Source organism: Anticarsia gemmatalis, chromosome 19 (genome assembly GCF_050436995.1).
Source record: "Anticarsia gemmatalis isolate Benzon Research Colony breed Stoneville strain chromosome 19, ilAntGemm2 primary, whole genome shotgun sequence".
Taxonomy (NCBI): Eukaryota; Metazoa; Arthropoda; class Insecta; order Lepidoptera; family Erebidae; genus Anticarsia; species Anticarsia gemmatalis.
This window is the reverse complement of record NC_134763.1, coordinates 3,597,655-3,623,109: the sequence shown is the minus strand read 5'-3', so window position 1 is coordinate 3,623,109 and position 25,455 is coordinate 3,597,655. Positions and strand designations below refer to the sequence as shown.

Here is a 25,455-nt window from a genome sequence, read left to right as displayed (position 1 = left end):
ACTCTGGAGGATACGCATGTTAATAAGAAAAAAAATGTGTAAGTAACTGTAAATATTTGTATCTAAAAGAATAAAAGTTTAAAGGGTATAATTTAAAGTTGTGTTGATTTGTATTGTCCAACTACTCAATAAACTTATCAAAGTTTTTCTTTCCGGTTCATAACTTAGTTCTGTCAAAACAAAAGATACAATACAATTTCCAACAAAGTGAAAAATAAAATAAACAAATCTAGTATTTTATGTTTTCCGGCACAAACATTTATGGGTCAATCATTAAAAGTTTTCCTATACAAAAACTTTGCGAAATTTCGCTGTCCATTTTCCAACGGCCGGCACCTCGAAGTGAATTTGTAGAAAGTTCACAAATAAAGTGAAATAAAAAAGTCATTGAAATGTTTTGGATTTATTTTGTAACAGGCGCTGCGCTGAGAGCCCCGACTCGTCTAATTGAAGAGTGCAAACAGTGTTCAATTACAATGTTCAGACAGACAGACACACTAGTGTTTGTTTTTCAACGCTCTTGTCGTAATAACGATGATCCTGGTAATTACGCTTTGGTAGGTATTATTTATACGTCAAATAAAAACAAAATGTAAATTATGGTCATACAACCTGTAATCAAATGAATCAGATAACCATATGTATTTTTTTTTGTACACAATGACATGATTACACAGATCCAGTACATTGTATACAATCCTACAAAAGAAATTTGTCGTAAAATCAGTAAAACTTAAAATATGTAGGTCTCTTGCTATAGACGATGTAATAAACATGGGTTGCTGAAGCTCATTTAACTTTTCTCTTGTCACTTACCACATACCGCGCGAAAACTACTAGGCATGTATACAGCTCGCCAATTTGGCTCTCTGCCATGTAAAAAGCCAATAAGTAGCGTATTTCTCTCAAGCTACTCTCTTGCCTAAGCAAAATCGGTTAAGTGACAGCATGTTTTTTTTTTTAGATCAGACAGATAAAAGTGGACTAAATTACACTTTTTTTATAAAGGTAACTCCCGCACTTAGAATTGTTCTTGTGTCACGAGATCTTTTACAAACATACAAACAACGGACACAAAGTACAACCAGACTTGTAGCAACAATTTGTGGATCGCACCAACATATGTATATTTATGTTCCTTGTGGAAATCAAACCTGCGACCTCTCGATGCATTGGTCTGCTCACTGGCTTGGATGCCACCTTAACCACTGCACCACAAAAACCGTTAAATATTTAAAAAGTTTATGTTTTTTGTTTAGTTCAATGAAGAGAACAGCACAAAATATTCGTTAGATTTAATTACACAATTCTGTCTTATCACTATAAAAAATAACTTAACTTTGAATGTAGGTCTTTACTTCTTATTAAACGATCTTTGGCAGACGAGTGTACATAACACGTAATACGAATGACTAGAACACAGGACTTGTGTTACTGTTGTGTGAACATAACGCTCAACGATTACGACTTTACACTTTCATAATATTATGACATTACTTTGAATCACTTTTCTAAGTGTAATGAAGATTATTAACAGTTTGTATTAAATAAAATGACTCTCATACCTTGTTGTTTCAACGATAAACAAAGTTACGTTTTGACATAATTCTAAGGGTCGATCACGTATCTCGGTTGGCAAGTATTTGAAACCCACTATGGTGTACATGGTGTTTTCCTTTAGATTATAGTGATTAAGACGTTACGTTAAAGTAGCAATGTACTAAATAGTGTCCATTACTTTGATAGACACTAGAAGTGCGATTTTATACCACTGTCGACTATCGACAACTAATTATCAAGAAATTCTGCATAAAAATCTGATCAGCGCCTCTAACGGGCGACGTAGGAACTATTTTGGCAATACTTTTTAAATGTCAAACTGTCGATAGTAGCGACTGTAGAGAATCGCGCTATAGTTGTGAACTGAGATACGTGATACGCATACTGAACTTGTATTCTAGATTGTATTTGTTGTTGCACCAAATATAATTTGTAAAGTTCTACAAACTCTCTACGTTATAATAATTTCTAAGATTTGGTTAGAAGTTTGAGAGACGTGCAGCAACCACGTCTCGGACATAGAATAATGCATTATTACGAAGTTACTCCTCCTACGAAATGATGGCACTATATCTGCAGTTTGTCATATTTAGTTACCTGTTGTGACGTTATACAAGATTGTATAATAATATTATACAGTAGTAATACCATACTATCTAAGTACTAACCACTACTACTACTAGATAACACCGTGAAATTTTGTACCTACCTATTCATAGATTCTACTTTGTAGTGTTTGATCTTTAACGGCAAAAAGAAAATTTCCAATCTCCAATAAATATAAAGATCAATGCTTTTCAAGGAAACTGGAGTAGCTATAGAAATAAAATATCAAGCAATTTCTATTTTTCATCGTGTGCGCATTTCTCGATAGAACGAGTTTGCAGTAAGCTTGCGAAGCAGTGCTTGTAGCGAACACTCGACGTCTCGAGAGGCTCGTACCATTCATGGCACTCCTTGTGTTATATTAACTACAGCTACGTGTACGACGTGCCACGTTTTAAATGCGAATACTCCACCCCGCGGTGTACAATTACTATCAAAGCATTCTTGAGCTTCAATAAAGTAGTAGAAATAAAAATCTGGAAGCTGTACTTTTTGCTGATATTTTTAGTAAGTTTGTGTAAGATATTAGCGTTTCTTACTAATATAGATACCGGTACCGTGATCCCCTTTAGTCAGTGCTATCAAGTAGCTAGCGTAGATATCGAGGTACTGTTATGTTGTTTTCAGATTAGATCCAGTCTTGAATCATCATTCGGTAAAACCATTTTGAAGAAAGATTTACTTTATTAATGTAGATAAAAGCTATTTTTGAACTATGCAAAATTAATTCATATTCACAAACATAAAATGACTGGACACAGTCTGTGCTATCGTATTGTAACTAGGTAGATAGTATATGTGCGTAATATGTATCTAACCTTCTAATACACAAACAAGCGTGCTCAGAATAATAATCTAGTAATCAAACACTACTGTAACTACAATCTGATTGTACAAACTATCACTGCACATTGATTAGCAACAGCAGTGCATTTGACCGGGTAAAGTAAGTTGATTGACTAAATTATCTATTGAACTTTGTGTGCTTTTGTAAAGCTACGGTTTAGAGACATAAATTGCTTAAAAAAACGGCGCGGTTTGAATTTAACATTCCTACCTAGTAACGTTGCATTTGCATACTAATTTATGCAGACGAAGCTATGAGATATACCTATGTTACATATAATTAAAAAGAACTTATGAAGTTTGACCAATACACTGCACGGTATCTCAACCCGTATAAGCTTAGATATTTTGTACTTTGCCGTGGACTATCGCGGCTAGCTTAGTTCAAAATACTACTGAAACAGTCCCAGAGCTAATATCCACGTAATATTCTACCACGGTGCAACTTCAATGCCCCTTTTAACATCGTTTAATTATAAAATGATGTTACAGAATACTGCTTGCTTGTAAAATAGCCAGATTCAACCTTATTCCGCGAGGTACAAGTACAAAAATCCTTTGTTCCAAATTAGACTATCTTATAAATGTAAAGTTCTCTGAAATGGAACTGTTATGGGGTTAGTTCGCTGATGGGTTCGTGCTAATGCGTGAAATTGTAAAACTAAAAATGAATTTGTTTAGATAAAAAGAAAATGTTATGTGTTATTCGAGAATGCTACTACTGGTCTAGTCATACTGGTAAATTAACTTGTAAGAACATATTGCGTGTTTAAGCTAGACCAAATAGTACCGCTTGTCGTGGAAAAAACAGATTATTGCCAACCCGTGACTCGCGTTTGTGGAAGTATTCGTCTCAATACAGATGCTAAATGGAAAATACAATTATCTACATAACTAATATTAGACAATGAGAACGCTAAGACGACGAGAATAATCAACTACAAATCTCTTGTGATACGTCTAGGCAATTTAACTTTCAGTAGCACTAAGCATCAGCAGTCAGCACATTCCTCAATTTAGATTTTCTATTCCTTATTTATGATGACAAAACTGTAGGTAGGAACTGTCCTACCTACAGTTTTGTTTGGTTTTGTTTGGTTAACTGTAACCAACAGTTATTGCTTACTAAAATACATCTCTGGTACTAGGTACTCAGTGAAGCAATAAATAGCATTAATTAAAACTAGGAATTCCTCTTTTTCTCTGTAAAAACACACCGGTCAGGCACTACGTATCTGTCGAGTTTAAACAAATATTTAACGACTAGATATGTCAGCTCGTCGCAGTCACCTTCATCAAGTGATCAAACTTTATCTGTATTAATATTGTGTAAACTGAGCTCAACCCAATCTTAAGTCAACATAGCTTCATTTAATTAGGTCGCCTCCTCTTCGCTGCACGCTTGAACAAGCCGTTAAAATAACAATGTTGTAAGCGATCAACTTCATCATCGGGAGACAGGCTCTTTGCTTAAATATTTCGATAAAATATTGAAGTGATTCATCTGAGAAGTCATAATTTTTTTTTTTATTATTCTAGGTTATGAGGTCAATGACCCAGATTTTGATAATGTATATTTTTATTCAGTAATTGTCTTTCTAATGAACGTAGTATAAGTTTTGAATAGTCATACAGTGTTTTTTCGTTATCACCCTTAAACAGTTTCAAAATTGATTGAAAGTGACATGACGCTGTATAAATACTATTAGTGCTTACAAAACGTTTGTAAGTAAGGCACTTACTAAATAATTTGCACAGAATATCTGAAAAAGCCTCACGCTTGATAATAGCAAAACATTTATCCTTCATCCGATGTAGAGGAAGACAAATTACCGAATACTCGCGACGGACACATAAAGCCGAGAAAATGGTAAATAATTCAATTTCTTGTCACGTCCGCTCGTGACGGTGAGCCGATATAATCTTGCGTGATTACCAACCTACCGAATATACCTATATTTTTGCTACAAATAACTTTACCAACACATACATTTGTAAGCAATTTTGGAAAAATATTTTCTATATTCTATTCTAAGAATTCAACTTTGCCGTATTCGTAGTTTTTTTTATGGCTGCATCTTTTCAGCTAGCTCTCTTATCCATAGAGTATTAGAGGTTTAAGTTTCGAACCTTTCATTGTAGTGTTTTTTTAAGAAAGTCCACTTCTAAGGTATCGTCAGCTCTCTGTTGCACGTATGTTTAAAATTAAGTGGTTGTATTTTTATTTTTCTTGTACCTTTTAGTTAAACAGGTCTAAATAAAACACCTATTAAAATGTAATATCACAGTATTTTATTCCTTGTCTTACATTATCTTCTTAAACAAGTAACAATCATTGTAAAAAAATAACTTAACAAGTACAATCTGTCTATGTATTATCTATTACAATATGTACATTCTTTTGTTTATTTTAGCATACATTTGTATTACTGTTAAGTTGGTGCTTCTTCTATTTCCTGCGCTATGTTTTTACTTTTTGTCCTGTTTAGTAGAAAATCTAGGTCAGTAGATATTTTGTGAAGCATTTTCTCAGTTTGTGGGTTGTCGTAAGCTTTGCTCCACTCTCTGTTGACATGTTCTATGTGTGACTTGTTGTCGTCTTTGATTGTGTCTATGGACGGCATCGAGGTACTCGACGTGAACCCACACGACTTCTTCTTGAGACAGCTTTTGATAGGCTGTGATGTTAACGAAACGTCCGGTGTTGATTGAGCACAAATTGTGCAGTTTGCCTGTGAACAATGAAAATGATTATACCAGCAATCGGTATATTAATTCTTATCTTAGTAGTCACTATCATTGTGACTTCTAAGTGAAAAAGTGAAACATTATAATTATTTTGTATGATCTAGTTACCTTTGGAGTATCTAGGTTTTTGTCACTGTATGGTTCGAAATTGAGAGGACATGTCACTTGTGTCTGCGGCGGGGGTTCATGTCTAGCCCCCAGCTCAAGACAGACTGTAGCGACGTAGTCTCGCGGCGCACGCGCAGGGATCAAGTCACACACGGGCCCTGCACGCTCTCCACGTCTCGGCGATATCACGCAATCCCTGTACTCCACACAACGGACTATGTCAGCGCGGCAGTCTGGGTTTGATTGTCGTCTGTAAGAAAATAAGCATGTAAAAATAAACTTCTTTTTTTTCTATTTGAATGGTTGTCGAATGCATTTTTATTTACCTGTACATAGTAGCTGTACTTTCCAAGGACGCATCGTGCCAATACATTGCGGCGGGTGAGACGGGCGTGGAGCTCGAGTCCATTGTGGCACCACCGCGACTCTCCACTTCCCCGCCTTGCTTTATGTACACTAAGAATAGGAATTTAAGTTAAGTAACTTTTCAATTAAAAGTAGAATTGTTTAATACTGTAGAAGTACTTACAACTAAGCGAAGTGTCGGTCTGGGCGCGCGTATCTGGTTGTAGCGACAACATACGTCGCGCCGCGCGCACGCACTCTTCATCACGAAACACGTAGCACACCAATATCGCTACGCCCTTGGCAAAATATAAACAAATTCTCACTGTTTTTTTATATTACATAAAGCATTATTTAAAAATAATAAAAGCTGAATGTTACTAACATTGGCTAAGGCGGCGACAGAAAGCGCCGCAACGTGTGCCACTTGTCTTTCTGCGGGCTGAACGTAGGCGACACCCGCAGCTTGTGAGCACGACGAGGTGAGCAGCAACAGCAGCGTATGACGCAGTACGCGACTTCCAGAGGACGGCAGTTTGCGGGCGAGGTGAGTGGCGCTCCTAGCGGCACAAAGCGCCAGTGCTGCTGCACCGGTGGCCAGTAAAGCAGCAGTGGCACCTATAATGCGGCTGGCGGCTGAGCCCAGTGCCAGTGGACCACCTCCCCAAAGACGCGCGCACGTGAATGCCAAAACACACACACCGGCCAGAAGTGCTACACAATGCGTGCGTGGAGCCGTTCCCGCCAGTTCAGCGGTTAGCGCCAGTGGCACAGCACACAGTCCAGCGCCCGCTGCGCACCAGCACGCTGCCACCGCCCAGCCTGCTGCACCTGGACACGCTGCTGCCTCGCATTGAAGCAGTGACAACATGGCCCCCGCGTGACCCAGTGCCACTGCACCACGCAGCAGTTTCAGTAGCCAGTCACGTGCTGCACTCAGCAGCTGCAGTGCGCACGCGCACAGGCACATCGCGCCGCACGCACTCACGCTCACGACCACCGCGCCGCGTAGCTCTGTCTCTGTATCTGTCTGAATTAATGCGGTATACCGATTATTATTCTATTCAAGGTCTATTGCATTTGCGTTACGGGAAAATATAATATTAAATTCAAATCTAAAATGGTGTGCACTCACACTGATATGTGTTGCAGGTGTAAGCAGAGCTATAGTGCCAGCAGCACGACATCGACACGCGGCATGCGATACACCTGACACTCGCACCTCGCACGCCGATATACTCCACACACCCGGTGACTTCATCGAGCGGAAACCGCACGCTAGTTTTGAAGCTGGTAAAGAAAGGCTAAACGTTATAAGAACATCTAATGAGTCTTACTGCTTCGATATTCTATATCAGTAAATTATTTGTACCATCAACAGAGTAATTTTTAGAGTGTGAGAACAACAAGGTGACAGTGTGTTGGAGCGTGTGTGTTTCTGGTGCACCTCTGATGGACACCTGCACTTGTTGCGAGCATACCATAAACTCCACCTCGCGATCTCCACTGCAACAACACAACAAGTTGAAAAAAAGGGAGAAAATACTATAATGATAAATCCAATTAAAAGTAGAAAAACTAACTCAAACTCAACAGCTCTCCTCAGTGACGGCAATCTTGTTCCCAAGTCATGGTACAACACAGTTACAAAAGAAGTATTAAGTTTTTCATATGTGGTCGGAAGTATATCCAATTCAGCTGACGATAGCATCCATTCGTCAGAACTTGCACGGTGCAACTCTACGTGCGCAGTGTTTCTATGCACCGGTGCAGTTGCAATTGTGAATGAGTGCAAATGAAGCGACAACTTGTTCCTCAAGCTTGCTGCTGTGACTATCGCGTTTTGGAGCTCGTAGATTTTCTGAAAAGACCATGTTAGGTTTAGCATTTATATCCAAAACACTTAGTTTCAAATCTTCTTGACCACTGCCGTACCTCTTCGTCCAAGAATGCTTCCGGGCGTGCGAGCAGATGATCGTAAATGTTCAACAGATGTGTAGCGCTGTGAAATGCATCAGGGCGTCTTGCGGCACCGGACAGTAGATATTGCAACATATGAGCAACGTGACGCAAGGGAGTTGCACCCTCACCTGGGTGCAAGCGTAATGAACGTAGAACTGTGTGATATTGCCGGGATACGTCCGATACGTTACTCCATGAATACCCGTACGAGATAAGTCTGAACTGAAAAAAGAGGTGGTCTCAACGTTAGAAGTTAAAACATGAAATACTTTGCAATATATATGTGTAGTAAAATATTTATGGTCGGCTACTCTTATTTGATGTTTACCTGTTCATAGACCTCTTTTAAAGTATCAGCTTCACAATTAGAAAAATCTGGCATCATCCACTTGACACCTTGTTGTCCAATCTGCGGCTCACAAAATCTGAAAAGGTCATCGCAATGAAAAAAGTGGTTCATCTGAGTCTTTGTAGAAGTCTCTAGAAACTCATGACTACCTGATGATCTCCCCAGTATATCCAGGTGGACAAGGTGCGGAGGCATGAGCGCCAGGGGCAGTTCTAATCCAGTGTACCCCATGCGTCGTGTCGCTGCGACAAGCTTCATCATCAGTGCCAAGCGCCCAAACGGTCACCGCCGCGAAATTGGTGCCTGCCATCGACGACACTTGGCATCGATACTCACTAGATTTCTAAAAGTAATCCAAATATTTAATTGGCATATTTGATTATTATACTTATACAATAGTTTTACAATAGGTTTTACCTGTATATTATAAAGTCTTAAAACGCTGCCAGCGGGGTACAAGTCTTCCCACACATGTCTGTGTGGTTGCATGGGTAATAGACTCCTCTCACGGGCCCAACTGAAACCCAACACTCCGTGCGACCGTCCCGCACCGGCTAGACATGTCATGCTCACGTTGTCACCCTAAGCAAGAATATTTAAAAATCTATCAATAACTAGCACAATTAGTATCTTCGTTTAATTTTTTTTATTAACACTGCTAATTTACCTTACTCAAAGTGAGTGTGGAAGGTACGAGTCTTATGGTGGGTGGCGAAAGTACGGTGAGCGTGACGGCGCGACAGCGTCTACGCGTAGCGTCATCAACAGCGCACGACCACGCGCCAGCGTCGATCTGCTGCGCTGATGCCACGCCCAGCACTGACATGCGACGACCCAGCTCGTCTTCTGAGACTGTACGCGTCCAGATATCTCTAACAATCATAGAAAACATTATTAAAAAGATGACGATGTTTTATTACTTTTTAAAAAGTCAGCTATTTCAAATAACTAACCGTGTAGTCCCATTAAAGTTGACTCTAACGCCGTCCTTATACCAGGTGAAAACAATGTCGGGTGGTCCGTACGCCATGCACGTCAGGATGAATTCTGACCCCTCCCATACTTCGGGACGTTGATTTACTGCTAACGCCTGACAACAACAAAAAACAATATTGTATCAGAGTAACGCAAGTGCCTGCCTTTTTGGGATATGATAAGGAAACTTACATGTAAGCTGAGTGCTGGCTGGATGTTGATGTGTTTTGTATCAGGCAACAAGCGCAGAGTGTGAGTGCGGGCGCGCGCAGCTCCGAGCCGCGTGAGCGCCGCTCGCAGCGCGCCAGCACCGTGTCGTGTACTCCACACGCGCACCATCGCTGTACGAGCACCACTAGCACGCACTGAACTGTCACACACATGTACAACTGTAAACTTTTTAAAAGAGTGCTATTGATAATATGCGTGGATGCAATACGCTCCTGGTTGTTACTAATGTGTGTAAAAAATCGCATTCAAATTATTCTGAAATATCCTCACCTTATATTCAAAATTTCAACCTCATCATCTAACGTGATGTTTGAAGCTATTAAGTAACTTGACAGCTGAAATCAATATTAATTGTAAGTTAAAACTTTCGGGTATTTTAAATTTATTACAAGATAAAATTCTCGTAAGACAAATACTTGCTTGTTTAACAATTTCATGTGATATGTTGATGTTTGGTTGGTCCACTACCTCCAAGTTTATATCGTACCTTGCCGATGCTGTAAAGGGACATTGATATTATTATCTCAATTGGCCTGAATGTCATTTAAGTCAGCTCATGCAAATGTGGAAAGTGATTGAAACTTACTAAAGTCAGCTTCTTTTGGGTGACAGTCACAGGATGTTCGTCTCTTGCAACCATCTGAACATTCTTGTTTGCCGCACACTGTCAAAAAGTAATGAATTTCCACAATAATAGTTCTTCTTTATGGCATAAATATTTTTGATAACTTTATAATAACTCACTTGGTTGAGCAATTTGTGTGTCACACAGGTCGCCGGTGTAGCCTCGAGCGCAGATGCAGCTGACAGCGGCAGGGCCCATCTGTCTGTCGAAACAACTACTAGTACTCTTTGCTTTGCTAGAATTTTACGTACTAAATAACAATTTCTTTGAACAAATGTTGCAAGCATATTATCTTCTCGATAAGATTTCTTTACCTGCAGGTCCCGCCATTTTTACACATATTGGAGGTCTTGGGACACAGGGGCCCTATTCCACAGTCAGCTCCCGAGTAGCCGTCGAAACACGAGCAGTAAAATTCCCTGCGAGAAAAAAGAGAAAGAAAATAACATTTTATAGCAAGAATCTAAATCTGAAAGAGAAGACTCGAGGGTATGTACAATGTAAAGAGTAAGTTAGATGGGTTTGTTATTCTTACGATATTCATGTTATTGTGTTTATCCTTGTGTTGTTAGTATTTAATAATTTACTTACTGGTAATCGTGCCTAGCATAGCAGTGTCCCAGCAGTCGGCACTCGATGGCGCTGCACGAGGTAGGTCCGGCCGAGTCCGCGGGCGCGCGCACCGCGTACGTCATGTTGAACCCGAACACAGACAGTAAGCCCAGCGCACGCAGCTGAGTGCCCTCTAACCTGTTCAACGTTAGCTCTACCACCAGCACTGGACTCTGCACCTGTGGAAGAAAACCGCCTATTAGTTCACCGTCGAAATAACCACAAATTTGGCACTGATTCAGTAGGTTTTAAAAGCGCAGAAGGTTTACCTAAAGAAATTCTAATGGTATTGGTTAGTTTGTCAGGCTGTACTTTGACGGTAAAATTAATACATGTATTAGGCTGATATGTTCTAACTTTATTTATAGCTTATATTAAGGTCAACTTGAGTAACTTTGAATCATTTGGGTAACATTGACTGTGGGAATTTGAACTAGTTTTGATTATTTTTTCATATGAAACCAACACAATTGATTAAGGTTTGTTTTAGTTTTGCAATCTTTTATCAATTGTGTTGGTTTCATATGAAAGGAACAGGAATAATCGAAAATAGTTCAAATTTCCACTGTCAATGTTACCCAAATGATTCAAAGTTACCCAGGTTGACTTTATACTATCTAACATTTAACCGTAAGTTGTAAAATTGACCCTTAAATCCCTACACATGCGATGTATTGTTTCAGAATAGGTCTGTGCTTTTATAGAAGGAAAAAGCAATTAAATTAACTTTATATTTGCTTTGGGGATATAACAATAGCGGTAACGTATACATAATTCAAATCGTATTCCCACGTCTGCAAGTAACTCTGTTTTACATTTAAATTGTAAACGCTTATTTGTGTTTTTGCATTTTATTGGAACAATAAACGACGGTTATTGTAGAGTGATTTGCAATCATAACTTTTAAACTCTCGCGTTGCATGTTTAATGTATAATAGAATACGGGAAATTAACGCGAACACGCATTTTACCTTAAAATGCCTAACGTTTCGGCGCAGGTTGCACTCGCCGTGGTCCCAGGCAGAGTCTGCCTGGGACCACGGCGAGTGCAACCTGCGCCGAAACGTTAGGCATTTTAAGGTAAAATGCGTGTTCGCGTTAACCCATATCTTCCCACCGCCCCATTTAAGGTGCACTTATATTTTACACGATAAAACCTGAGTGTAAACAATTAATGATAGATGTTATAATTTTATTATATACTAGACATCTTTGCAGTTAATCTAGTAGTGATTGGCAGCGATTGTGGTCATTAGTATTTTTTTTATAAAATTCCGAGTTTGGTCAATTTCGAGCAACACGAGTGGCAGCAAAAGGTATGTAATAACTGTTACATTTATTATTCATTATTTTAGTGGGGCGATGTTTTGGTAAGTAATAAGATTAAATTATCAGGTAATAATAGTAACATAAAGTTATTTCATTTTTTTATGTGCATTTTACAATGTTTTATTGAACGCCCCATTTGAGGTGCGTTGGGAACAGAAGGCACCATGATAATTTGTTTGAACAATTTTATTGAAACATAGTTTATATAAAATTTAGAGTTATTACTTTGTTTTTTTTTAGTTACAGGTTGAATATCAGTGAATTCTATCAGTTTTGGAAGACGATAACATTACAATTTCAGCTAACATTTTTATCACGCCACCTGAATATAGTGATTTGAGTGACGAAGATAGTGGAAGCAAGGATGCAGGGGCGATTTATAATCTTGCGCGTCACTAATTGTTGGCTGAAGCCGAAGTTCGACGTACGGTTTCATCATCAGAAGTTCAGAAGTTATGTGGTAAGGCAATGTGGACGACTGTTTGACGTCAAGGGGAAAGGCGAAGCGGTGAAGACCCCTATTTGATCCGATATGTCTGCTGCGCCCCCAAGAAAGCTAAGACTATGATCAAGAGGAAGGAAAGGACCATTATATTATCAAAGCGGAACTCAAATCTGGTGTCGTAAATGCCACAAAAGCCTAATTTTAGGAGCCGCTAATGAAGGGTTTGCGTAATTTTTCGCACATTGCCTGAAATATTGCCTCACAATTCAATATTTTTTGTTTTACTGATTTCTTTTTCATTTATTTATTTATCATTTAATATGATTACTTGTAATTTTATCTATTTATATGATATTCCATAAATAAAAGTGATATAACATAACAACAGGTATTTTTTTCTCTATACATATTCCAGTGGCATATTATCCCAACGCCCCATTTAAGGTGCGGTACTGAATTTCAGTTACCCTACAACCCTAAAAAATTTGACGCCCATTTTTGTCTTATTGAAAGGCTACTTTAAATAAAAGTGTAAAGAAATTAATGTATTTTTGAATAATAATTGCTTTGGGAAGATATGGGTTAATTTCCCGTATTCTATTATACATTATTGTAGAGTGACTTTGATAGCTGTCTGTAAAATTTGTAACGCATATTTTTTTAGGTATTTGGTATATAAACTGGCATTTATTGGTATATAAACTCAACACTCCTTGATTTTGTTTAAAAAGCATACTAATGCCGAGAATGCCATTAGACAAAAAAAAACTATGTAATTTTGCGCTATCCATGAAAGCTTTTTTTATTTAAGTAGGTAATCGCATGAAATATTTTCTTTTTCTCGAGCTATTTTTAGCAAAACACTCGACGCAAATTTTAAAAACTCTATAAACGTTGCTTTAAGATAGTATATTTGAGATAATAGTGTTGTAAAAGTTTATGCATAGATGTGGTGTGTCCCTCCAACGTGGCGGTACGGTACAAAGGCTCGCGAGAGTCGCTGGAGGCGGCGCGTCGGACAGATCAAAGTGACTGCACTCCGCAAGTAATAGCTTTTATAACATGTTCTTAACTTGAGCGTTTCAAGATGCAGATTTTTTTGCTGTTATTTCAGACAGAGTTTAGACTTCTATTTCTTTTTTCAAATGTATAGAATTTAATATTGCAAAGTTTCAGTGAGGAGTTTTTGGAATCTGAAAGTCGAGTAGGTATTATTAAAGGTCACGTGTCCACGTATAAAAACATATCAGAATATTTTAAGATCTAGCAAAGTTAATAATCCCTAAGTTGAAATAGATAGCTTGTTGGAATAATACGACTTTGCAGCATAAGGTCATATGACATTTTGTTACTAAAAAAACTTAAAAGAAATCTAAAGGCATAACTTCTTAAGTCCTAAGTATTTTCTTTCACTAAACTAAACAAAAGGCTTAGACCCGAATCTTTACTTTACGAGCGCAACTATCTTGAAAGTAAATCAAGCGAACGTAAACTAAAAGTGAAGTATCCATTGCTTATAGTTCACAAAGTTTCTCATCCCGTTGAGTCGTGGTTAAAAGTTTTCATTTAAAATTCAACATGTGCATCGTTCTGGGAATAAGTGGTAAAACCGCTAACAGCAGACGATATAAAAAGTAATACAAATACTGAAAAGCGAACTTTTAAATTCGGTTTTTTGATTCGTTATGTTTTAGCACACTCGACCTAAATAAATATGGAGAGTTCGTCATAAATATTTAGCTTCATCTTTACGAACCAAAATGATTACGTGTTTATGATTTTTTACAATTAAAATTTTACTGTTAAGTTTCTTTTATAATAACTTAAGTCAATGGCTATTTCCGGCAAGTAACTGATACGAAAAAGAACAAACAAAATCTTTATGTTTCCTTCAAAAAGATTTTCTCTCACCGCGAAGAGGATCAGAAAACCAAGTTTCATTTCAATTTTGTAGAACGACGTGCTTACGTACAGACTGTGGACGTTATCATAAACATGTAAGATTATGATATTGCACTACACTCATGTATACAAGCAGACAAGCAGAGAGACGCCAGACTCACATACACTAGTTAACTACAGCAAATGCTCTCTTTTATCCCGCTATAAAGATAAATGGAACTGATATGCGGCTATTAATTAAGAACTTTATGATGTGTGTTCCTGAAATCAAAATAAACAGGGATTATTTCTAAAACTTGATATGCATTAACTTGCAATATCGTGACGAAGTATCTCACGCTTAAGGTTCTAGGAAATCGTCTTTTTTAACGTAATATCTACTTTGTTGTTCAAGATTAATTGTTATATTAATTACTTCTGCTAAACAACTGCTTTAGTTTGCTTTCTTTCACGTGATTAATCGTCGACCTAGTGTAGAGTTATTCATGCTGGCCGATAATAGTGAATCCTATAAAAACTTTTCACATTTTATTCGCAAAGAAAATATATTATTTTAAAGTTGAAGTTTACTGTGACTAAAGCCGGAAACCTAGGTAGATTATTATTTAATGAATGCAGTAGCTACTAGTTAAATCTGTTGCTAAAACCGCAACAATAATTAAATGCTACGGATCAGTCTGCAGTTTCAGTTTAAGAGAAATTTCGAAATAATATCCGTAATTAGTGTGAAGAACGTTTCAGTCTGCAACTAGTTTTAATTGCGAAGTTTTCTTGCAAGACGACTTTTTAATTTAGATGAGTTGTCCGAGAGGAAAATGATAGTGATTAAATACAGCTCGGAATTTATGTATTCTAAGAGGCTGTTTAATGGCTCCTTCCGTTTCTTTGAGCAAAAATATTCACTTATAATGTTTGGAAGTAGTTTCAGGACTAGGTAATAAAGGAACATTTTCCCGAGCTATTTTCTTAAAATTAAAAGTAACGAATCTATATAAATATGTTGATTATTATAGCTTAAATCTTTGTAAGTACATTGTAATATTATACATAGGTAGGTATATAATATCACGCCTTTTTTCCATAGGGGTAGGCAGCGATCAAAGAATGCTACTTGGTACGTTTCCTTACATCTTGTCATACAGGTTGGTAAGTACAAATAATAAAGCTATAAACATTGTAACGCTATAAATTAGCTTTAATATACTATAACAATTTACAAACGTGTAAAGCTGAATATTCAATCCCACTGCCAGTTAATATAATAATCTTGTGGCAATATTTGAATAGTTGCAGATATCGAATCTGCTAACAGTTCAAATATATGAATCGTCCGCATAATCTAAAGCTCCGATAAATCTAAAGTGTTACGTAACTTGGCACAGAGACGTCGACGATGAACACTAAATCTATACTCGACGGCGACTATTTCAATATCTGCTACGACATCATAAAGTTAGAACACAGACTAACATTATCCCTCAGAAACTCCGAGTAAATGCCTCTTACTTAGTCTGTATGCAGAATCGTTTCAAATGTTTAATGAACATTTAACCGCGTTTTCGAGGAATAATGGTTATAACCTATGAAAATAGTTCGTTCGTTTTAGAAATAGAGTTATTTTCGTGGAAATAGTTTGATTTGACCTGAATAATTCTTCTCGTAGAGAGAAAAGTCCACAATAGAATGAGCGCGTCACAGTGAAGCCGCTACAAGCCACTATCTCCGAGCTATTGTTACTGTAATGAACCGGCCGATGTTGAAGGCTCCGTCATGACGTCACACAACTATACGTATCCACGCTCAGTTCAATTGTATCAGAGTCCACATTATTTTGTAGTATTTATATATGCATGATGCCTTTGGATTGAGACCAAACATCAACAATAAACGCACTAATAATAATTGTATGTAATGTAAGAATATAACACCCGTCGTATTATTATTCTGCCGTCCTAACACTAAACTAACTCAGTAGCGTGATTCTCTGAAGCCAGTTCTATCGGTGGGAACCGATAGAAACTATTATAGACCGGGAGGTCTATAATAGTTTTTACGAATCCCGCTGGAGGCGCTGATTCGAGTATCATACAAAGGAGATCGGCAGATTTCGTACAGCTTAAAGTTTGTGTTGTTTCGTAACAGAATTTGTACCACTTATTTAGGGGACTAAGTCACTTATTTTTATTTGGGAATAATATTTTTAGAAGTCCGGATTAATTAGAAAGTATTTGTTTATTTAAATAATAATTTTTGGTATATGGCTTATATTTGTTGACAACTAAAGAAAAATAAAATCTCATGAGACGTCACTTTTAGTCTGACGTCTACGCATCCGCTAATTTGCTGTTGTTTTGGATTGTGGTTTTGACAGCATCTGAGCAATTTAGCGAACTATCGGGGCTTCTAAAAATGGACATAACTTTTACCTCCCAACTTTTAAAAATATAATAATTTTAAAATAAGCTTGTTTATCATATTAGCTGCCAATTAAAACAAAAAGTAAACCTAAACATGACATTTTATAAGCTGTACGAATTCTTCATATAAACCTGCCGTTCGCCTTTCTCGATAGGTTAGCTATCGAGAAATTTTGTAAGATTGTCTATAGTCGATAGTCTACCTATCGACTATAGAATCGCGCTACTGGAGTAGGATTTTTGTACAAAATCTATACAATAGTAGATCAACGAAAACATTTTTTAGAGAGCTTTGTAAGAACATTATGCGTATTTATAGAAGAATAAAAAAATATAATATATGATATCCAAATCACATGAGAACAAATCACCATTCTATTTGAACCCTTTTAAGCTCGTTGAATACAAAAGCTTTTTGTCCTTTGTGCTCAAATAATGTAAACGTTTGTCATGTAAATGTTACTGTAAAATGTGTTTCCTTTATGTCGTGAATATGTTTAAGATCGCTTTATTTTCTTAACACCTGTACAAATAAATATTTTCAACGCGTGGGAAGAGAGAACGAGGAGGATATTCGATATTGACCTGTTTTATGTCGAAAAGTACTTTGTTTCGTAATTTTGTGCCCAAACTCCTGCTGCTACTTAAAATAATATTATTTTTGTTACTAACCCATCCTACAATAATTTGCCAAGTATTTTTACTCTAAAAATAAGTATCTGATAATATAAAAAAGTAACAAAGAAAAAGAAATACTTAGACAAGAAAAAAAACAGTAAAAAATATCGAAAATGATTCCTCTTTATAACGTTTAAAATGTCAAAGTTCAGGTAGCGTATACCGTAGCTATCATGTCACGCAGGCTGCTTGGAAGAGCGGTTTAAAGTATTTTCCCATTACTAAAAATATGTAGAAACTTGTAAGTGACAATTATTATACGAAATAAATAACTATGTGCGTAGCAACTGCCAAGCACTTAACGTAGGGTTATATAAAATACAGCGATAACATAAACCTGCAAGCCTACGTTATTGGACAGCATTAAGTACGTTGTTTAGTGTAGAATAACATACCTTAATCCGTCTAGACATCTGCCGTCACAGGTGACAAATATATAGTGTTAGTAAGTACGGCCCTTTGTGGGTACAGTAATACATTGTGTACAGAACTACCCCTGTCAGTGTCACTCGGTACAAGCCGCTGTTAAGCAGGTGAGATAAACATGCTTCTTTACTGAAAGTCTATCCATCTTTATGCCTATCTGTTTGTGGGCTGTTTAAAATAGGATACCGATATTTTTTTAATAATTTACTTGAACTTTAATTTCATTACAATTGCGGGTACTTTTAAATAATAGAGATATCTCTGTCACTCTTGTTAGAATATTACTTTAACTTAAGCACTTTATCTCCATCTAACGACAAACGAGTAGCTACCCCTTTTTTTCAGTAAAACATATTCAGCGCTATTCAAGATTTTTTAACGATAATTTTAAAATATTTATAAGTTAGTGACGATACTGAATTCTACTAATGGTAGACCAGACAACGCATTATACACACTCCTTCAGCCTTCGTATCCTTCCTTACTTATTATGTAATTAAATAAAACAATTTACCAAATACATACATTATACATAAAATCACGCCTTTTTTCCAGAGGTGCAGGCAGAGGCCTAATAATAATTGCGAAAACTATTAATATTAATAACTAGCTGACCCGCGCAACTTCGCTTGCGTCACCTAAGAGAATGGGTCAAAATTTTCCCCGTTTTTGTAACATTTTTCGATGCTACTCCGCTCCTAATGACCGTAGCGTGATGATATATAGCCTATAGCCTTCTTCGATAAATGGGCTGTCTAACACTGAAAGAATTTTTTAAATCGGACCAGTAGTTCCTGAGATTAGCGCGTTCAAACAAACAAACAAACAAACAAACTCTTCAGCTTTATAATATTAGTATAGATAAATATGCCAAAACTATTAATTAAAATATAACTGAATTGCACAATTTATCATCATGTTTGAGCTACATTTTTCTTGGCAACCATACGCACCGGGGGTGAGTAGCTATATAGTTGGAAGACTATAAATTAGTTTTTGTTACAACATCCAATTTATTTGTTGACATAAAATTCCTTATCCTGACGTCGTACATTAATTTATTTATGTCTGAGGATCTTTGTGTATCTGAAATTGACTCCGCGTCTATAACACACTACCACAGAATAGGGTTAGAACGTGGCTTTATCGGATGTGAATTGGTGTTCTAGACGGTTAATATATAAAAATGCTAATCGCATAGCCTTCAAAGACATTTATTGCACTAGACTAAATTTGAACAATAAAGATCCTGCACCGTGCGTTAAGTTTTGTGAATAATGCTCTGCTACATCCCTAACACAGAGTCATTGATGTCACGAACATGTGACATCAATGGCTAAAATTCAGATATGAATAAAATCGAAATATTATAGGTTAAGTTTACATCCAACAAACCAATACTCAACCATGAATTTTCTTCGTCGATCGACATTTTCTTTATCATTCTGGTGTAGAAAATGACATAATAGTCTCTCTAAAAGTGGTTTAGCTTGGACATTCACTTACAAACGCTAAAAAAGCAGTAGCTCTTAAAAGTAGGAAGTACAAAGGTACTCGTAGCATATTTTCAAAACGGTTTTGAGAAATGTTTTTCTTTCGGAGTAGGTAGATTTATCTTGGAAATTCCACTTGCAAGTGAATCGCCTTAGCTCTCAGCTTTGAACTACGACCCAGTAAATATGTTTTAGACGCTGTATTTTATTCTGTAAACAGATTTACTGAAATAACTTAAACGTTGTAGGGATTAACTTGGTTTAGAGCTGTACCACTTTCAGTGACATTACAAACTTTCTTATGATATAACGTAAATATAATAAAAACCAACTAAATCAGGAAATTTGACTCACGTAAAATATTGAAAATTTTTATCTAAAACTCAAATAGTCAACTCATATATTACTGTGTAGTTTCATCTAAATCTGTTAAGTCGTTTTGGCGTTAAAGAGTAACAAACATACAAACTTTTGCATCTATATACTCTCCTTTTGAAGGTACGTAACAAAAAGGGTGTCCCAAAATCCTACAAATGTCCACTTTAAAATATTGTCGCCCGTCAGTAAGCTACCAACTGCTAGCCATCTTTCAAGGCTCGTGTCATTTGTTTTCTATCTCCTGCGACAGTTAACAACAACACCCTTATACATTTTCCGAGCTTATACAGTGTGTATAAAAACTTTATGTGTATTTGTTTTTAGATGAGCAGAAAGATAGTTTTCTAAAACGTGTCATGGTAAAAACAAGGTGAATAAAATCCTCACGTCACTGTCAGATTAAAATCGTTGCTCGAAACTAACTAGGAGCAGACTGTATTTCCATTTTGCTTTGAGCCCGACATTTGCTTACATGTATTTCGTAGTATGATAACTAAATTTTTCGCTGCATATATCGTAAACATAGTTTCAAATCCATTTTTGTTTTTAGCCAATAAATACTCCTTCTCGCGTAAAAAAAAAATAAACAACTCTGTCACCTGGTATGTGCACTCAATAATTCTATATTCAGCCAACTTCCTCAGAAATTATCACTAGTGTTTGGATTTCACTAACTTTAAAAATGGGTTAATTTTTTATTGTGTTATATCCCAAAATAAACGTGAACTTTATGAACTACAAACTTAATTGTTACGAGTAGCTATGTTTTGTGTATGTTCATTGTTTGCGATAATCTTGAAAATTATCTGAAAATAGAGAAACTAATATATGTACCCAGTATAGGTTAATACAAGAAAAACCAGCAACCTACAGGTAAGACGCGTTGCAGTTCACAACAGATTGATTCTACTGAATGGTCTGTCAACTTTACAACTCAATAACAGCAATTAATCGATACAAACGCCCCAGTTCTGAGAACAGCGAGAATCAAAGCAACGTGACCCCAGGGACCGAGGCATATTGAGTGAAGTTATTGAAAATCGCTATGACAATATATTCTTCATTCCATTTCTATTGCTCACTCATGAAATCGGCAGCTCGATTCTCTACTACTATCGACTACCGACAACCTGTCATCGAGAAATTGTGCATGAAAATATGATCAGCGCCTCTGACGGGTGTTGTAGGAAACAATTTGGCAGTACATTCTAAATGTCAAAATTTCGATAGCGAGCCGGTTGTCGGTAGTTGATAGTGGTAGAGAATCGAGGTACTGGTTCAATATTTTTGACACGATAGTATTAAAAATTGTAGCATGCAAAATCAGCTTAGTATCGGGGCTAGTTCCAAAAATACAATTAAGAAACATTAAAATTTAAGATGCAATATATTTGAAATGCGTCTGATTATAATTTATTTGAATATCAAAGCTTTAAACTATAGTATCGTAAATACACTACTGAGACAACAACGTCTGTTGTTGACTGTACATAGTGTACATTGATGAAAAGTAGCGTTTGCCAAATATTTATAGTTTGGCTTTTTCATTGCTCAGCCGAAGCCAGTTGACCGGCTATTTACAAAAGTAAAATAAATGGAGCGTATCGACAGACCTTTTCTTACCCTTACACAAATTGAATCTGAAAAGTCCTCGTTAAAAGGAACCGTTAAATCACAGAAAAGGTCAAACACACCAGAATCGTACAATTTCAATGCAAACTTGAATGCAACGTTATTTGACTGTTTTGAGACATACAAAAACATATAGTTTTTCTCTTCATATGAAAGTGATCCAAGTAAGTTAAGTAAGGTAGAATCAAGTAATTTTTAAATAATAATATTTAGGACACAATTTTCTCTAAGCATAGCATAAGTTGTTGTAGATGTATGTTTTAAAAATACATCGTAAGGTAGGTAATATCGTTATACTTGTAAAATTTATTGGGTTATTTGACTATTCAAAATTAATAAAAACAGTCCGTCATCTAATAAGATAATTACGATTTTTAAACTTGGATTCATTGCCCTCTTCTTTTTGAAGCTCTAATTGTAAGAAGCATTGTGTGGCTACAGTCACGGATATAGGTCAAAATATTAAATGTTAGCGGTCAAGTGAAAAAGCGTAGCCGTCTGACCCTTGTCACAGACACCGTAAGAAAAACTGTAGCGATAAGTGATAGAAAAAACAACATAAGATTTAACAAAAAATAACCTCTGATCGAAGGTTCAAATGTATAGTTAGGTAGTCTGATAAACTATTCTGTATTCTGTTAGTGTTCTTTTACAGACAAATTGTAGGTTGAGAGATGAATATAATTGAAAGTCCTTGATAGATATTGATAGATTATCTGTCAAGCTTGTATGCAAAAGATGTACATAACACAACGGTACTTTATTACTGCGTGTAAATTCTTCAACAACAAAAGATCTATAGAACACAAGAAAATAAAATATTCAAGAGCAGCAACGAAACAAAAGCAGTAAGATCGAGTGAGGTACAAACGTAGTCCGACGCCTAAACCCAAATAACTGGAACAAAAATACTCAGGTAATTTGTATACTGCCTCCGTGCCTTTTGTACAGAGAACTTAGTTCGTTCACAGTGAACGTTTTGTTTAGGTAAAGCTTTGTATAACTAACGAAATGGATTTAACGGAAAGAGTGGGGCAACCTGCTCGCGACAGGAGTGGAGAAAAAGAGCTCGTTGCACTATTGATAGATCTATATAGTACTGCTATAAGACGCCCATGGTAAATTGCGTTCACCAGTCGATAAACTATCAGTGGGTTTGATTAATTTTGGTAATTCCGAAGATTAGTATCCAGAACACCACTTATGTTTGATCTAAGTATCTCCGTGCACCGAGGGGCAGGTTTACAAGTCGTTTACTGATGTCAAAAACCTTTAAGCGTCTTGAACAACTTTAACACTAAGTGGGGGATAATTAAATTACACAGGAAATATTTACATTACACAGGTACACTAATACCTGTGTAATGTAAATATTTGTGATGCTTTAATTTAACTGGTAAGTAAATTAAATTGATTTGTCCAAATTGTGCCTAGCAATAAAAGCATTAAAAGCATCCCTTTGTCCACTGCACATTGCACAACTCACGGTAAATATTTGATTTAGTCTCAAACCGAAACATTTTACGCGGCTGTGTTTTTCAATAGCAGAAACACGGCACGATTCCGCGCCCGTTCATTGTTTGAACTATATGAAAACAATAGAATGGACACTGACACACATTTATTATTAGTAAATGCAATGCCACCAAAAACATTCTATAAAAACCTCAAGTCTCGCCGTAAAAAGTGGTGAGATCTATATAATACCAAGTCGATTAATCTATTTAGTCTCTACTTAAAGGACCTTCTGTCTTAAGTTATTACGTATGTTATTATCATGCCAATTTAAAAAAAATACCTTTAAAACAAATAGACCGACCTGGCCATCGCATGATTTAATTATTAGTATGTATCACACTACACAACACTACGAGAAGTTAATGCTCCTGAAATGTTAATGGCGAATTTGTGTTTTCTTGCGATGACCAAGTCGATCTATTTGTTTTAAAGGTATTTTTTTTTAAATTGGCATGATAATAACATACGTAATAACTTAAGACAGAAGGTCCTTTAAGTAGAGACTAAATAGATTAATCGACTTGGTATTATATAGATCTCACCACTTTTTACGGCGAGACTTGAGGTTTTTATAGAATGTTTTTGGTGGCATCTCACTTCTTTTTGTAGAGCGAACATAAGTCCAATTTGTATGGAAAGACGTTTTTTTTTCATAATTCAACATATTTTCCTATGGGAATGTTGTTCAGTTTCATGGGCTACACACCCTTACCCACTCTATACCCCCTCCCGTTATGCCTCATATAGTAGGTACCTATTTACACCTATTTATTTTATTTTCTACAGTAATAATAATTCATTAACTGCAAATGTAACCTTGTAATCTTATACAATTTATATGGGATTACAAAGTTATTGTTGCAGTTGGTGTATTTAGAAAACTGGACCGAAATTAGAAAATATTAAATTTTTCCCATGATTAAGACACTAAACCCTATTTGTATTCTAAATTTTAAGCTTCTAAGTCTGCTAGAAGTACCTTAGACTTTTGATGATCGGTGAGTCAGTGAGTCAGTGAATCAGTGAATCAGTGAATCAGTGAGTGACAAAATTCAAAATTTTAACAAGTTGTCATTCTTAAACTACTGGTTCAAATTGACTGAAATTTTAAATATACCGTGTTTATACAATGACTAATTAGTTGCTGAAAATCCAGGCTTCTTGTTTTATTCACAACGAAATTATAGGGGTGTCAAAAATAGCCCGAATTGCTTCGAGAAAAGGATGTTACGGCCGTGCCGCTTTTTTTTTGCTCGACTTGCGGGGGCACTTCCGTGCCCCCAGATGTTGTTAAACCTAGCTTAGGTGTTAAATTTACAATTTGATATTTAACCATAAAACAAAAATAGTAATTCTTCAACGCCTGAACTTTTTTTTGTCCTATATCAAAATATCAAATGGTAAGATACATAAATAGTTAATATTATCAACTACATTGCGATTTGCGACCCAATATTGGTTACAACTCTAAATATGAACCAGGTCAATCCCTATAGAATTGTAAAGCCACAATAATCCAGTTTGATCCAGTTGTGCATTCACAGGATTAGAGCGGCTTATAGCAGCCTCCCTACGTTTATCTGTCGATTTGAAAACGTGGGAGTAGCGTTTAGTAGGTTAGTATTACAAATAGTATCGGCTTTTTACGGAAACCGCTGAATAAATACGAAGATCGTAGTATTGGATTAGTATGAACGTTTCGAGTTAACTGCAGTAAGTTTAGCCAAAGTTTAGATCATTTATTGGCATCAAAACCTTTAATATTTACTTACCTGTAGCCATTTTATCTTGGTAATATTCTCCTCAGTAACGGTAAGTGCTCTCCTCTCCTCGAGCTTGTATGTGTCGTCGTAGTAGGTGTACTCGGTGAAGGTGAGGCCGCTGGTGGTGTACTGCTGCGTGAAGTAGATGGAGATGGTGCCGTTGACGATGTCGTGCTCGATGATCCACTTGCACTTGATGGGCACGGGGAAGGGCTCGGGGAAGTTGGGCGTCTGTATGAGCCCCACGGGCCCCTTCAGTCGGCCGCCGCACGTCTGCGGGCCCTGGTGCTCTCTGTCCTCCTGCGCCAACACCTCACACGCTATACTCAGCAGTGCGATGCCGACCAGATGATACGTCAGCCTGAAAAAGAAGATTTAACTTAATACCGAAATCTTACCGAATCACAAAACTACATTCATTTGAACAACATAATTCATACTCGTAGCTTAAAAGATAATAGTAAAGCACTAACAGCTTGAGAGGTTTCTAATAAATTGGGCCATAGT

At 36.7% G+C, this 25,455-nt stretch overlaps 1 protein-coding gene across 2 annotated transcripts in view; it reads right to left on the bottom strand.

Moving 5' to 3' along the window:
- Window positions 1–5,294: 5,294 nt before the first annotated feature.
- The window catches only part of LOC142981224 (uncharacterized), a 31,744-nt gene continuing 11,583 nt past the window's right edge, over window positions 5,295–25,455 (bottom strand). Inside the window, exons 2-23 of one of the 2 annotated variants that reach the window (XM_076126970.1) lie at window positions 24,958–25,309; window positions 10,947–11,146; window positions 10,670–10,774; window positions 10,475–10,557; window positions 10,317–10,394; window positions 10,151–10,227; window positions 10,001–10,065; window positions 9,692–9,869; window positions 9,478–9,614; window positions 9,192–9,396; window positions 8,942–9,106; window positions 8,674–8,867; window positions 8,504–8,600; window positions 8,149–8,397; window positions 7,797–8,074; window positions 7,586–7,719; window positions 7,349–7,503; window positions 6,599–7,243; window positions 6,398–6,512; window positions 6,195–6,324; window positions 5,869–6,118; window positions 5,295–5,744 (exon numbers count right to left, since the gene is read on the bottom strand). In XM_076126970.1, the coding sequence (XP_075983085.1) occupies window positions 5,445–5,744; window positions 5,869–6,118; window positions 6,195–6,324; window positions 6,398–6,512; window positions 6,599–7,243; window positions 7,349–7,503; window positions 7,586–7,719; window positions 7,797–8,074; window positions 8,149–8,397; window positions 8,504–8,600; window positions 8,674–8,867; window positions 8,942–9,106; window positions 9,192–9,396; window positions 9,478–9,614; window positions 9,692–9,869; window positions 10,001–10,065; window positions 10,151–10,227; window positions 10,317–10,394; window positions 10,475–10,557; window positions 10,670–10,774; window positions 10,947–11,146; window positions 24,958–25,309 (4,192 nt within the window). In that variant the 3' untranslated portion in view covers window positions 5,295–5,444. Of the gene's footprint in view, window positions 5,745–5,868; window positions 6,119–6,194; window positions 6,325–6,397; window positions 6,513–6,598; window positions 7,244–7,348; window positions 7,504–7,585; window positions 7,720–7,796; window positions 8,075–8,148; window positions 8,398–8,503; window positions 8,601–8,673; window positions 8,868–8,941; window positions 9,107–9,191; window positions 9,397–9,477; window positions 9,615–9,691; window positions 9,870–10,000; window positions 10,066–10,150; window positions 10,228–10,316; window positions 10,395–10,474; window positions 10,558–10,669; window positions 10,775–10,946; window positions 11,147–24,957; window positions 25,310–25,455 lie in introns of those variants that run through there. The other variant, XM_076126971.1, reaches the window with a different exon arrangement.